Source organism: Rhinoderma darwinii, chromosome 6, assembly GCF_050947455.1.
Source record: "Rhinoderma darwinii isolate aRhiDar2 chromosome 6, aRhiDar2.hap1, whole genome shotgun sequence".
In the NCBI taxonomy this organism is placed as follows: Eukaryota; Metazoa; Chordata; class Amphibia; order Anura; family Rhinodermatidae; genus Rhinoderma; species Rhinoderma darwinii.
In genome coordinates, this window is record NC_134692.1 from 13,436,330 (window position 1) to 13,451,866 (window position 15,537).

Below are 15,537 nucleotides of genomic sequence, written 5' to 3' on the forward strand. Positions count from 1 at the left end.
AAAAGGAGGTTTGGAGTCAATTTGGGGATATTTCGGATTGGAAACCCCCTAAAGAGAATACATAATGAGGCCACTGCGCGCACACAGTCTAATTATACCCATTATCCCGACCGACGTGTCAAGGACAATATTGTAACAAAATATCTCAGGGCTTCTTATTTAATAACGGACACATGTCTGGAAAAGAACCAATATGAGGACAAGTGAAGGGAGCTGCACGGCCAGAAGGCCAGCGCTGATCGCCAATAGATTATGGACGTCGAGCCCTCGGTGAGGGAGGATGAGATAACAGTCAGGATTACAGCGATAAAATCCCACAAAGCGCAGCTGCAGACCTTGACTAGAATCGTCTTACCTCGTATGAAGTATGCCAGCGCATAACAATACCCAGGGGGGCTGCCCGCTCCAAGGCTTTCCTGTAGGAGGTGCCTGCGGCAGAGGAGAGATAAACCGTTAGGTGTGCAACAGGTGCTCATGGTGCAAAACAAAAAACAGACAATATCTCCATCACACGTCCTGCTGACTTCTGGCTCGTTTTTAATTGATCAATTACTGCAATGAATTTAAAGGGGAAACCACATGATGAAAAGCATCTTGAAATTAGGGCATCTATAAAGATGTCCTCATGCTGGAAGCCAGTGGGCACAGCTATACATAAGAAACAGTCCTGATCTTACCAACACGATATGCATACTTTTCTTATGATCTGCTCCATGCCTCCTTTATAATAAATGTGACATTAAGCCTAAGAAATAGGATAACGCACACAGTGATGTCACAGCACATGAATAATGCACACAGCGATGTCACAACACAGGGATGATGCACACGGTAATGTCACAGTACAAGGATCATGCACACAGTGATGTCACAGAACCGGAATCATGCACACAGTAATGCCACATGACAGGGAAAAAGCAGTGACGTCACAGTACAGGGTTAACGAGCACAGCGATGTCACAGTACAGGGATAACGCGCACAGTAATGTCACAGTACAGGGATAACACGCACAGTAATGTCACAGTACAGGGATAACGCGCACAGTAATGTCACAGTACAGGGAGAACGCGCACAGTGATGTCACAGTACAGGAATAATGCACACAGTGATGTCACAGTACAGGGATAACGTGCACAGTAATGTCACAGTACAGGGATAACGCGCACAGTAATGTCACAGTACAGGGATAACGCGCACAGTGATGTCACAGTACAGGAATAATGCACACAGTGATGTCACAGTACAGGGATAACACGCACAGTGATGTCACAGTACAGGGATAACGCGCACAGTGATGTCACAGTACAGGGAGAACGCGCACAGTGATGTCACAGTACAGGGAGAACGCGCACAGTAATGTCACAGTACAGGGAGAACGCGCACAGTGATGTCACAGTACAGAGATAACGCGCACAGTAATGTCACAGTACAGGGAGAACGCGCAAAGTGATGTCACAGTACAGGGAGAACGCGCACAGTAATTTCAAAGTACAGGGATAACGCGCACAGTAATGTCCCAGTACAGGGATAACGCGCACAGTAATTTCACAGTACAGGGATAACGCACACATTGACATTACAGTAAAAGAATAATGCACACAGTGATGTCACATTACAGGAATAATGTATAAAATGATGCCACAGTACAGGGATAACGCGCACAGTGATGTAACAGTAAAATAATAGCGCACAGTAAATGTAGAATGCACACAGTGATGCCACATTACAGGGATAATGCACATTGTCATCAGAATAGTGAACACATTGGTCGTCTAGCTGAAGAGCAGAAGATTTTCTAGGAGTTGTAGAGGAGCGTCGCTCCAGACAGAAGCGGAATCTATAGCTTTCATGCACGGTTATGTTAGTTTAAATGTGAATTTAATTTGATAAGATTTTGCCATTACGAACAGTCATTCTGATAATATAAATTGGTAATAATGAATCTCCAGCACCAAAACTGGATATTTACCAAAGACGATGATCCTGAGTAACCTCCTCCTTAGGACTGTACTGTAGGGAATTCCGATAACGTGGCGGCAGATCTAACAGAGTATCTGAAATTCAAGCATCTGGAGTTTATACTTCACATATTTCCAAATACATCACCTAAGACTCAGAAGCAAAATCCTGCAGATCACAAGAAGACCCTTCCTTTCTCAATCATTATATATATAGATTATATACATATACGGTATATATCTATATGTAACCCATTACTATGAGAGACATGATGACAATCAACTCATCGCTGTGATCAGGATCCTAAACCATGGGGGAAGATATCAGTAAGATTAGATTACAGATGGAGTGCTCACCTAGTATGTGCTGGCTGAAGACTGTGCTGCAGTGGCGGTTTCGCGTCAGTAACGTGTAGGCGGCTTCGGAAGATTCGAATCCCAGATATAAACATTGCTGCTGGAGCCCCACATGTAGGTGAGTGAGGGACGTGAGGCCATGGGAATCTCCCAGCTGCAGCCAGTCACAGGGAGGGCCCCTGAAAAAGCACAGGTATGTATCAGCTTCACCATCTTTCAGGTACATTTATTGGTCAGGGCCAGTGATGGGGTGAGCGATCAATGTGATCACACAGGGTGCGTTAACCACAAGGGGCCGGCAGCCGAGGTTTGCAACCACCAGCAATCTTAATAATTAAAATAGCAATTGTATAATTTATTAGATTACTTTATATATGGAACGGTTATTTGGCGCTGTATGATTTGAGCACTGTATGGCGGCATTACGTGGCGCTGTTACTTTTCTAGTTATTTGGCCAATGTATGGCGGTTATATGGGCGCTTACAGGTACTGTATGGCAGGGTTATTTGTACCCAGTATAGCATATGGGTGGGGGGTGCCAACAGAAGTTATAGATAGCACAGAGCGTCATCCAATGAAGGGCCGTTTAGGGGGATCAGGTAAACAGTGGCATTGCCATGGCAGACCCGACCCATTGTTTTATTATAAGTCAAGGGCATCGCCACAATATTCTCCTAAACTTGTCCAAGTTGTATCTATCAGGACACGGTCTTCGGGTTTGCTTTACCTGCTTTCTTCAGTGATCTCAAGGAAATAGATTTTCTGATTGGACACCACAACGAGAGCCCAAAACTCTTCCGGCTTCCCAAAACGAACCACAGGAACCTGAGGAAGACAAGACAATAAAGGACGACCCTGCTACAAAGCCATAAGATTTACCTGAAAAGGTGGAGAAACACTTTAAAGCCACATAGTTATGCACCTTCATGGAACATTGGTATTCCTCCATCTCTCCACCCAAGACTTCCATGTCAATGTAGAGCTTGAGCCGATGATCTACTACCCGGAAATCCAACGTCTGATGTGGACCACCCGAGGCTATAGAGACACACAGGGAGGTTAGAATTACTCAGCATGGTATTGGGGTATTGAAGCATCTTGGAGTGCACTTCTATCTTATCATATAACTTACTTGGACTGACTTGCCAGTTGTCTTGGAGGGGTACCCCGTTCTGTCTTGGAGGAGGGGTTACTGTCCGGTACTTGTAACTGCCCGTGAGTCCATTCAGGCTAGCTTCAGGGGTCATCCGGCCATTTAGATTTCTGCAGTCGCCATTATCTTGTGCCCCGATGCAGTTGCTGTCCGTTTCTGAGCTGTCGCCTTCCTCCTCCCCGACATAAAAGGATTTTTGCCTCTCATTCGCAGCGCCATCTGGTGGTTGCTCAACAGGATGAGGGGAACTAGAGTCTCCATTGTGGTGCAGCGGTGCCAGGACGACATGGAAACTGCCGCAGGATGGGCATCCAGCGTTATCTACAGAGCAAGCATGGAAAAAGAGTCACCACATTATAAATTGGGTAGGTAAGGTCTGTCCTAACAAGAGTAAGATAGTGGGGACTACTGAACCCGACTTCCAAATTATGATTGCATAAAGAAATTGCTTACTAAAATTTTAAACCGCGCTTCCCCCTCAGCTGATCGGCCGACAGGGACCATGAGACCAGAACACTTTTTGTGTACAGCAATAGGGTAACTGGGACGCCACAAATATAGAGCAGTCTCTTTAAAGCCCCCCCAAACTAGGAGTTACGGGAATAGTAGAGCCTCCAATCTCATTGCTATTAGGGCATTTGAAATCGATATAAAACCCATTAATTGTAACCTTTTTTGGGATGCCGTACATTCTTGGTTTATTTCTGGATAAAGTGCTCCATTAAAGGGGGTTCCCACCATGACATTTATAAACAGTTGTCACCTGTGTTGGTGTCAGCCTGGTCATTCAGCATCTCGCCTTCTGTCGCACGCTTGGTGTCTGGACTTCGTATGATCCCGCTCTCCTCTTCTTGGCGAAATTCAGTTTTGCACTTTAGACACTGTAACCTGGGAGGGCCTTGCCCGTCAGTAGCCGTGAGCTTCAGGTTCTCTTCCAGCACTGGACGCAGCATATTAAGAAGGGTCTGAATTCCAAAAATAGGAGATATGAGTTGTTGAGGCTACTAATCCCTATTAGTTTAGCTGAGATGCACTGTATTGTGGGAGATGTGGAAGTATTGTACAGCATCTGGCGCTGACACTACATCTCCCACAATGCATCACAGCACAGCATATACCATAAAGATGGAGCCTGCAACTGGAGAGGTAATGGGAAGCCGGTAATATCACAACTTATCCTAATGTAACTTTTTGAATCATCAATGTGCCCAAACTCCATGCTCGCATATTTTGGCTTATATAAATAAAGCTTTATTATTATGAATAGTCCTGAAACGTTTTAAATGTCTCAATTCCTCATCATTTTTAAGATCTCAGCTTGCGGTCAGTGAATGGAAACATTCAAGTTTCCAATCAGACGCGGAAAGTGACTGAACACCCGTACAGACTTAAAGAGGCTCTGTCCCCACATTATAAGTGGCCTATCTTGTACATGATGTGATCGGCGCTGTAATGTAGATTACAGCAGTGTTTTTTTTATTTAGAAGAACGATCATTTTTTACGCAGTTATGACCTATTTTAGCTTTATGCTAATGAGTTTCTTAATGTCCAACTGGGCGTGTTTTACTTTTTGACCAAGTGGGTGTTGTGGAGTGAAGTGTATGACGCTGACCAATCAGTGTCATACACTTCTCTCCATTCATTTACACAGCACATAGTGATCTTACTGGAACACTATATGCAGCCAAATACTCACACACTAACGTTACTCAAGTGTCCTGACAGTGAATAGACATTACCTCCAGCCAGGACGGGATGTATATTCAGAATCCTGACACTTCTATAGCGTTTTTGGTTGATTTAAAGCACAGCAGGCGTAGTCTCGCGAGATTATGCTGTAAACTGTCATTTACAGCGAGACTACGCCTGCTGTGCTGTAAATCAACCACAAACTTTACAGTAGTACCAGGATTCCGAATAGACATCACATCCTGGCTGGAGGTAATGTCTATTCACTGTCAGGACACTTGAGTAGTGTTAGTTTGTGTGTATGAGGCTGCACATAGTGATCTAGCTATATCGCTATCTGCTGTGTAAATGAATGGAGAGAAGTGTATGACGCGGATTGGTCACTGATTGGTCAGCGTCATACACTCCTCTGTACAACGCCCACTTGGCAAAAAAGTAAAACACGCCCAGGTGGGCATTAAGAAACTCATTAGCATAAAGCTAAAATAGATCATAACTCCGTCAAAAATGATCGTTTTTCTAAATAAAAAACACTGCCGTAATCTACATTACAGCGCCGATCACATCATGTACAAGATAGGCCACTAATAATGTGGGGACAGAGCCTCTTTAATATAGAGAGTTTGATACAGTTGTATCCAGTGTAAACAATCCTCTGTGAGCTAAACACATCAGCAGCACAAATCTCTCTCCTGCCCTGATCGTTTGTAACAATGTATCAGAGCAGGTAAAATATATTAGGCTTCGTTCACATCTGCGTCGGGACTCCGTTCAGGTGTTCCGTCGAACCTTTCCGTCAGGGGAACCCATGAACGGAAACCAAACTAGAACAAACAGAAACCATAGGTTGCATCACCATTGATTTCAATAGTGACGAATCCGGTGCAAATGGTTTCCGTTTGTCACCGTTGTTTAAGGGTTCTGTCGTTTTTATGGAATGAGTAGCGCAGTCGACTACACTATGGATTCCGTCAAAACGACTAAACCTACAGTTTCCGTTTGGATTCCGTTCATGGGTTCCCCTGACGGAAAGGTTCTACGGAACCCATGAAAGGAGTCCCAACACAGATGTGAAAGAAAGCCTAAGTCTAGAGTCCAGACTTAAAGAGGCTCTGTCACCAGATTTTGCATCCCCTATCTGCCATTGCAGCAAATCGGCGCTGCAATGTAGATAAGAGTAACGTTTTTATTTTTAAAAAATGAGCATTTTTGGCCAAGTTATGACCATTTTTGTATTTATGCAAATGAGGCTGGCAAAAGTACAACTGGGCGTGTTTACAGTAAAAGTCCAACTGGGCGTGTATTATGTGCGTACATCGGGGCGTGTTTACTACTTTTACTAGCTGGGCGTTCTGACGAATCAGCATCATCCACTTCTGTTCGTTACCACCCAGCTTCTGGCAGTGCAGACACACAGCGTGTTCTCCAGAGATCACGCTGTGACGTCACTCACTTCCTGCCCCAGGTCCTGCATCGTGTCGGCCACATCGGCACCAGAGGCTACAGTTGATTCTGCAGCAGCATCAGCGTTTGCAGGTAAGTAGCTACATCGACTTACCTGCAAACGCTGATGCTGCTGCAGAATCAACTGTAGCCTCTGGTGCCGATGTGTCCTCGCTCGTCTGACACGATGCAGGACTTGTGAGTGACGACACAGCGTGATCTCTCGAGAACACGGCTGTGTCTGCACTGCCAGAAGCTGGGCGTTCTGAAGAGAAGTGGATGACACTTCTATACACAACGCCCAGCTAGTAAAAGTAGTAAACACGCCCCGATGTACGCACATAATACACGCCCAGTTGTACTTTTACTGTAAACACGCCCAGTTGGACTTTTGCAAGCCTCATTTGCATAAATACAAAAATGGTCATAACTTGGCCAAAAATGCTCGTTTTTTAAAAATAAAAACGTTACTCTTATCTACATTGCAGCGCCAATCTGCTGCAATAGCAGATAGGGGTTGCAAAATCTGGTGACAGAGCCTCTTTAAGTTCACAGAAGATTGTCTAGACTGGATACAATTGTACCAAACCCTCATTAGTAAGTAGTTTTAGATCTGTATGGGTTTGTAGCCTCTAGAGGCAAACAAATGTTTCCATTCACCGACTGCAAGCAGAGATTTTGAAAACTGACAAAGGAATTGAAACACCAAGTATATTATATGTTAGAAAGTTGCAGATCTTTGGTAGGTGGATTTGCTGGAACATTCTGTTTTCCACGGTCTCAGTCATCCACTGCGGTGTATTACTTGGTTTATTCATCTAAATCAGGAGCCACACACAGGGGGTCCGCTTTTTCAGTAAATGTGTGTGGACAGATAGAGCGGATCATTATAAAAGATGGTTGTTGCCTGCACTGTAAGGCTATGTTCACACGCTAGACTAAAAACGTCTGAAAATACGGAGCTGTTTTTTTATGGCCGTTTTTGGAGCGGTTTTCAATAGAGTCTATGAAAAACTGCTCCAAAAAGTGACCTGCACTTCTTTTTCGCAGCCGTTTTTTTACGCGGCCGTTTTTCAAAACGGCCGCGTAAAAAAACGGCTGCGAAACAGAACTCAATTTATTCCATTGAAATCAATGGGCAGATGTTTGAAGGCGTTCGCTTCCGATTTTTCAGCCATTTACGGCCCGAAAAACGGCCGAAAATAGGCTGTGTGAACATACCTTTAGACTTTCAAGAGAATCCTTAAATTTCAAAAGTTAAAAAGGTCAATCGTTAAATTGCTATGTACACCTTTAAAAGCTTTTTTTCTAATAAAAATATCTATCAGTGTGTTTGGGGCAACTTTCTAAATATTTTATTATACTTTTTCAGATACAGCTGCTTTGCATCCTCTATATAGAGCAGCTGTATCTAGCGCTGAATCCTGTATCTGTCATGTCGGCGGGACTGACGGGTTCAGTGTTAGCGGGTCCTGTGTCTCCGACACGGCAGGACCCACCTGTTATCGATCACCTCTAAGTTATGAACTTAGATGTGATCGGTTACAGCTCAATACGACCCGCTGACACTGAACCAGTTTGTCCCGCTAACCTGACGGATTCAGGTCTCAGCGCTAGATACAGCTGCTCTATATACAGGATACAAAGCAGCTGTATCTCAAAAAGTACTAATGATTTTTAATAAAAATGTAGAAAGTTGCACAACACACACTAGACATTTTTATTTATTAAACATTTTTTTTTTACAGGCGCACATAGCATTTAAAAATGATAATTCTGCAGATAGGAACTCGTGTTAAGACTGGTCAGCAAGTGACAAGAATGATCTGTGGGTGGAAAGGTGCAGCTTTGAACTTCAGCTTAGACTGATGACTTGGTAGGACATGTCATTGCTTGCACATCACACATGAGGAGACAGAAGACGTGAGATTTGTTCTGTGAAGCAAATATAAAATGACAAGAAAAATAAGGAGTCAGTCAACAATACTGGAATTTAAAGCAAATCTCCAGCTCTGAAAATCATTTTATAGTCTATATAGAATTAAAGGGGTTTTCCATGAGGGACATTTATGACATCCACAGAATGTGTCATAAATGTCAGATAGACGTGGGTCCCCATAAACCGTTCTAGCTTTTTGGGCTCACGCTGCCTCCCGGCCACTTACTGATTAGATGGTCGGGAGTTACGGAAACAGCCTAACTCGCTGAGCTATGCTGTTTCCATAACTACCATTCAGTTCTATGGATAGATCATCCACTGGATAGGTCATCAGTATATGATTGGTGGGGGTCCGACACCCGGACCCCCCCACCGATCAGCTGTCCCGACTAGCTCCGGTTATGCAGTGGTTGGTGCCAGGAGCAACTGGCTCCGGTCACAGTATAGTGGCCGTACTGTAACTCTGCTCCTATTGTCTTGAATCGGAGCAGAGCTACAGCGCAGCGGTTACATAGTGTAAGGAGCCATCTGCTTCCAACACTGAACACTGCATAAGTTCCAGTGCCGATGTGTGGTCCGGGTGTGGCACCTATGTACAGTAATATAACTACTATAATACTGCCCCTATATACAAGAATATAACTACTATAATACTGCCCCTATATACAAGAATATAAATACTATAATACTGCCCCTATATACAAGAATATAACTACTATAATACTGCCCCTATATACAAGAATATAACTACTATAATACTGCCCCCTATATACAAGAATATAACTACTATAATACTTCCCCTATATACAAGAATATAACTACTATAATACTGCTCCTATATACAAGAATATAACTACTATAATACTTCCCCTATATACAAGAATATAACTACTATAATACTTCCCCTATATACAAGAATATAACTACTATAATACTGCCCCTATATACAAGAATATAACTACTATAATACTTCCCCTATATACAAGAATATAACTACTATAATACTTCCCCTATATACAAGAATATAACTACTATAATACTGCCCCTATATACAAGAATATAACTACTATAATACTGCCCCCTATATACAAGAATATAACTACTATAATACTTCCCCTATATACAAGAATATAACTACTATAATACTTCCCCTATATACAAGAATATAACTACTATAATACTTCCCCTATATACAAGAATATAACTACTATAACACTGCCCCCTATATACAAGAATATAACTACTATAATACTGCCCCTATATACAAGAATATAACTACTATAATACTGCCCCCTATGTACAAGCATATAACTACTATAATACTGCTCCCTATATACAAGAATATATCTACTATAATACTGCCCCGTATATACAAGAATATAACTACTATAATACTGCCCCGTATGTACAAGAATATAACTACTATAATACTGCCCTCTATGTACAAGAATATAACTACTATAATACTGCCCCCTATATACAAGATATTAACTACTATAATACTGCCCCTATATACAAAAATATAACTACTATAATACTGCCCCATATATACAAGAATATAACTACTATAATACTGCCTCCTGTATGCAAGAATATAACTACTATAATACTGCCCCCTATATACAAGAATATAACTACTATAATACTGCCCACTATATACAAGAATATAACTACTATAATACTGCCCCCTATATACAAGAATATAACTACTATAATACTGCCCCCTATGTACAAGAATATAACTACTATAATACTGCCTCTTATATACAAGAATATAACTACTATAATACGGTCTCCTAAATACAAGAATATAACTACTATAATACTGCCCCCTATGTACAAGAATATAACTACTATAATACTGCCTCTTATATACAAGAATATAACTACTATAATACTGCCCCTATATACAAGAATATAACTACTATATTACTGCCCCTATATGCAAAAATATAACTACTATAATACTGCCCCCTATATACAAGAATATAACTACTATAATACTGCTCCTATATACAAGAATATAACTACTATAATACTGCTCCTATATACAATATAACTACTATAATACTGCTTCTATATACAAGAATATAACTACTATAATACTGCTCCTATATACAAGAATATAACTACTATAATACTGCTCCTATATACAAGAATATAACTACTATAATACAAGAATATAACTACTATAATACTGCTCCTATATACAAGAATATAACTACTATAATACTGCTTCTATATACAAGAATATAACTACTATAATACTGCTCCTATATACAAGAATATAACTACTATAATACTGCCCCTATATACAAGAATATAACTACTATAACACTGCCCCCTATATACAAGAATATAACTACTATAATACTGCCCACTATATACAAGAATATAACTACTATAATACTGCCTCCTATATACAAGAATATAACTACTATAATACTGCCCCCTATATACAAGAATATAATTACTATAATACTGCTCCTATATACAAGAATATAACTACTATAATACTGCCCCTATATACAAGAATATAACTACTATCATACTGCCCCTATGTACAAGAATATAACTACTATAATACTGCCCCTATATACAAGAATATAACTACTATAATACTGTCCCTATATACAAGAATATAACTACTATCATACTGCTCCCTATATACAAGAATATAACTACTATAATACTGCCTCCTATATACAAGAATATAACTACTATAATACTGCCTCCTATATACAAGAATATAACTACTATAATACTGCCCCTATATACAAGAATATAACTACTATAATACTGCCTCCTATATACAAGAATATAACTACTATAATACTGCCCCATTATACAAGAATATAACTACTATAATACTGCCCCCTATGTACAAGAATATAACTACTATAATACTGCCCCATTATACAAGAATATAACTACTATAATACTGCCTCCTATATACAAGAATATAACTACTATAATACTGCCCCTATATACAAGAATATAACTACTATATAGCAAACAGCAGAAATTATTTAGAGCATTTTCCTAATATGCTCTGATATTCCTGATAAGGCTCTGATCCGGTTTCCTTTGTACAGAGCACTGTTCCTCTGTCCTCACCACTCGGCTGTCTGTTGCGGCCACTAGGAGGCGATTTGTATACAGTTGTACATGGCTATTATTCTGAATAGGAGCTGCATATAGATCGTTCCGCTAGTGGTCAGCCAAGAAGACTATGATCCTTCTTCCAGAGATAAACCCAAGAAAATATGATCGACTAGGCACAAAAAGTTTAGAGAGAAATGTACAAAATTTTATTGAAATAAAAACATGAAACCATTAAAATCTGGAACAGGGAATGAGTCACTCAATAAAAAGACATCACAATTGATCAGAGACCGGATATGAATATCACGTAAGTATATAAACAGTATGCATATTTTAAAGCAGCAACAGAGAATGTGTATATTCTCATACAGAGCTGTGTTTCATGGAGCCAAAGTAAATGAGGACAAAAAAGGTATCCAATGAAATCAAACAGAAATGTGCAATCCAGCATACCTATATAAGGGTATATGACAACATTGTATATAGGTGTGACAGTTACCTGGATGAACAGGAAGGGTTTAACAAAAATATACCCTTATATAGGTATGCTGGATTGCACATTTCTGTTGGATTTCATTGGATACCTTTTTTGTCATCATTTACTTTGGCTCCATGAAACACAGCTCTGTATGAGAATATACACATTCTCTGTTGCTGCTTTAAAATATGCATACTGTTTATATACTTACGTGATATTCATATCCGGTCTCTGATGGATTGTGATGTCTTTTTATTGAGTGACTCATTCCCTGTTCCAGATTTTAATTGTTTCATGTTTTTATTTCAATAAAATTTTGTACATTTCTCTATAAACTTTTTGTGCCTAGTCGATCATATTTTCTTGGGTTTATCTTGTGTCAATTGTTGATCGATGCACCAAGTAGATCTTGGTCACTACCTAGGATTCAACATAGTGGATTTAATATAGTTCAGCAACTTTGCTTTACATCCCTTTGAACATTACTCTGTGTTGGTATCCTTTCGGTTGGTATCTTATCGGTGTATATCCTTCTTCCAGAGGCTGAGACCCCCTTCTTACCATTATAGAGATGTCTACTGTATTGTCCAGCACCACGTAGGTCACACACTGCTTGTCCTCACACACGGAGTTAAAGCTCAGCGTCAGTAACGGCAGCTCTTGTTCTTCCCCCTGTATAAAAACAGATCACGATACCTCAGTATATGGAGAACACTGGTGCTTTGTACCTCTATCTATCATCCGCCATTAATTCCACCTTTCAGATAAACAATTTTCAAAGTTTGGGCCCCCCCGCACTGCAGGGAGATCTTCTCCTGGGAACAATCCAAGGTCAGCTGTCCGCAAGCCATATACAGGATATACCACTCAGCTGACCAATTGATTGGCGATCTTTCGTGACTTCCCAATATAAACATGGGGTTTTGGCTTGGTCAGCTTTCTAATAGGCTTTGAGAGTCAATTCCTCACAGTTTTCAAGATCTCTACTTGCCATTAGTGAATGGGAAGTCTAATTCGGGATAAAAATTGACCTTAGTCATGTGATGCTCACACAGGTGCACAGCTCGTTACAGTTATCAGAGCTGTGTCTTGTAACGAGTCATGCGCCAATGTAAGGATCACATGACTAGGACAGATTTTCTTCCTATGGAAGAAAACAATGAAGGTGCGGTAAACCTATTTGAAAAGGTGTTTGCGAAAGTACACAACCCCGTTAATAGAGCTGCATAGGAATATCCAGTCTGCAGATGAAACAAAAATTCTAAAAACAGTGGTGGAAAAATAAAAAGGCCACGTTGCTCCCTTTTTTCTGGCTTTGTGGGAGCCATTATCAGCACCTTTATAGGGAACAGACAGACACTGTGCACTCACATTCCAGTTCCACTGTGTGACTGCGGTCTTGATGTCTCGCAGGCTCCGCAGCTCTCTCTTTATTAGCACTCGTCCGCGCTGCAGATCGATCTCTAGGAGGTAATGTCGTGTAATGCGCAGGAAGACCCACGGCCAGTCGGAGTTACGTGGCTGTCCGTCCACCACGGGGCACACCGTCACAGGGGAGCAGAGGGCATCTGGTGGAAAATAATATCACATCAGACAAGAACGATTAGAGACATTTTGATCAATGCCAAATTGAGATTCCAATAGTCTGGCACATATGGGAGGAGCTTAATGCTGGATTATTCGTTTTCTAGAATACGGACCAACGTTGAATTCCGCTAATTTCCCATTTACATTAAAGGATAGAGACCATAAATACTTCTTTACAGCAAAGTGGGATCCCCCATACTCGCAATAAGTGGGGTCCCCAGTGATTGGGTCCCAGCGATCAGACATTTATGGTATATCCAATCAATATTCTATTAATGTCTACAGTGGGAACTTTTGCATTCAAAACTTTATTTTTGTTTCAACATAGCCGCATGAGGTTTGCTTTTTGTGATACAAATTGTACGTTTGTAGGATTATTTTTTTTTGGCACATTTACATTAGTGTTTCATTTATATTAATTTGTATTATGATAAAAATGCAAAGAAAAAAAAGCCACTGCCGTTTTAATTACATATTTTTTGTGCAGGCTGTTGCAGTCGTGAAGATTTCAGATATGTAGATTATTTCATGTTTTGGGATTTACATTTAATAAAGTTTATTTATTGTAAAAAAAAATTGCATATTTGAATGTTTTTCTTTTACCGTTCTATCAAATTTTTTTTTTCATCTTACATTTTCTATTATTTTAAAGGAGGAATTTTTCATTTTTACATTTTTTAACTATAAAGTACTGGCATCAATCTATATACTGATAGTACACAGGCAGTTGCTAGGGCATACCTGAGTATGCCCTTACAAAAGGACATATGGTCAACCAGCCCTGGGGTCCTTCAATGGACCCTGCTCCTACAATTTATGTGCCTCAAAGTGGCACCCCCCCCCCCTTAGTCTCTCCCTTTAAATGCCGTGGTCAGCATTCAAAGGTTTAATGATGGTGATCACAGGCTCCTCTGACCTCCGCTGTTGGAGCGGGGCTGCACCAGTGTATTACAGGTGTTGCCCCGATCCTGATCATACGGGCACACCCGAAACTGCCTGATGAGAAAAACGAGCATACTCATCCAGCGGTTATTATACCGAGATATCCTTTTAAGAAATAAATAGAGCATAATAATCCAGGATTTTGAGGTCTGGCACGTGACAGCTCATTCTGCTGGACCACGCATCTCACCTTCTATAACATCCTCCTCGTCTTCCTCCTCCTTCCTGCCTAACGCCTGCTGCTGCCATAGTCCATCCTCCAGAACGTCCTCAATCCTTTCTATTAGCACGTCAGCGGCCGCCATAGCGCCGTCCTCTGGGCTGGGCGGCTTGACCGAGGAAGAGCTTGATATCGCAGGGACATGGGATTGCCTGTCTGTAATGAGGGGTGTTTGCAGGATTAAGGGAGAGTACAGGGTCTTGGTAAAAGATGGAGAATGCCAGGCAGGGTCCGGACTGTTCTTCGTGGGGCAGTCTTTACTGAGCTCATTCTCCAGGTGAGGTCGGTACTGCAGCCAGTCCACGCCAAACTGATCCCGAAAACTGTCTGTGCGCTCAATGTCCGCCTGGTGCTGCAGAACAGATGCTGCTGGGGGAAAAAGAACTTCACTGTGATTGGCTGACATGATCCTTAGAAAATAAGTGAACCATTAGGACGCAGCGATGATCAGCGACTCCTGTTTAGCTGCATAGCATCTAGGATAGTCTGAAATCCATCACCATCTTATCAGTGACTCAGGCAGCCTTCACCTGTGCTTTACACTGCAGGTCTGCTTGTTCAGATTTGCTGCAATGTATAAATCACAAACTTCCAGGAAGTCAGTACATGGAGAGCTGATTGACATTTCAATAAAGAGAATTATTATAATCCACAAGTAACTAA

At 41.1% G+C, this 15,537-nt stretch overlaps 1 protein-coding gene across 2 annotated transcripts in view; it reads right to left on the reverse strand.

The window, feature by feature from the left end:
- Nucleotides 1-15,537, reverse strand: part of STK11IP (serine/threonine kinase 11 interacting protein) — a 38,028-nt gene that overhangs the window by 8,876 nt on the left and 13,615 nt on the right. The window contains exons 14-23 of one of the 2 annotated variants that reach the window (XM_075829188.1): nucleotides 14,845-15,240; nucleotides 13,497-13,693; nucleotides 12,687-12,797; nucleotides 4,234-4,435; nucleotides 3,450-3,791; nucleotides 3,240-3,355; nucleotides 3,045-3,142; nucleotides 2,317-2,495; nucleotides 1,971-2,055; nucleotides 356-429 (exon numbers count right to left, since the gene is read on the reverse strand). In XM_075829188.1, coding sequence (XP_075685303.1) covers nucleotides 356-429; nucleotides 1,971-2,055; nucleotides 2,317-2,495; nucleotides 3,045-3,142; nucleotides 3,240-3,355; nucleotides 3,450-3,791; nucleotides 4,234-4,435; nucleotides 12,687-12,797; nucleotides 13,497-13,693; nucleotides 14,845-15,240 — 1,800 coding nt within the window. Of the gene's footprint in view, nucleotides 1-355; nucleotides 430-1,970; nucleotides 2,056-2,316; nucleotides 2,496-3,044; nucleotides 3,143-3,239; nucleotides 3,356-3,449; nucleotides 3,792-4,233; nucleotides 4,436-12,686; nucleotides 12,798-13,496; nucleotides 13,694-14,844; nucleotides 15,244-15,537 lie in introns of both variants that reach the window. The other variant, XM_075829186.1, reaches the window with a different exon arrangement.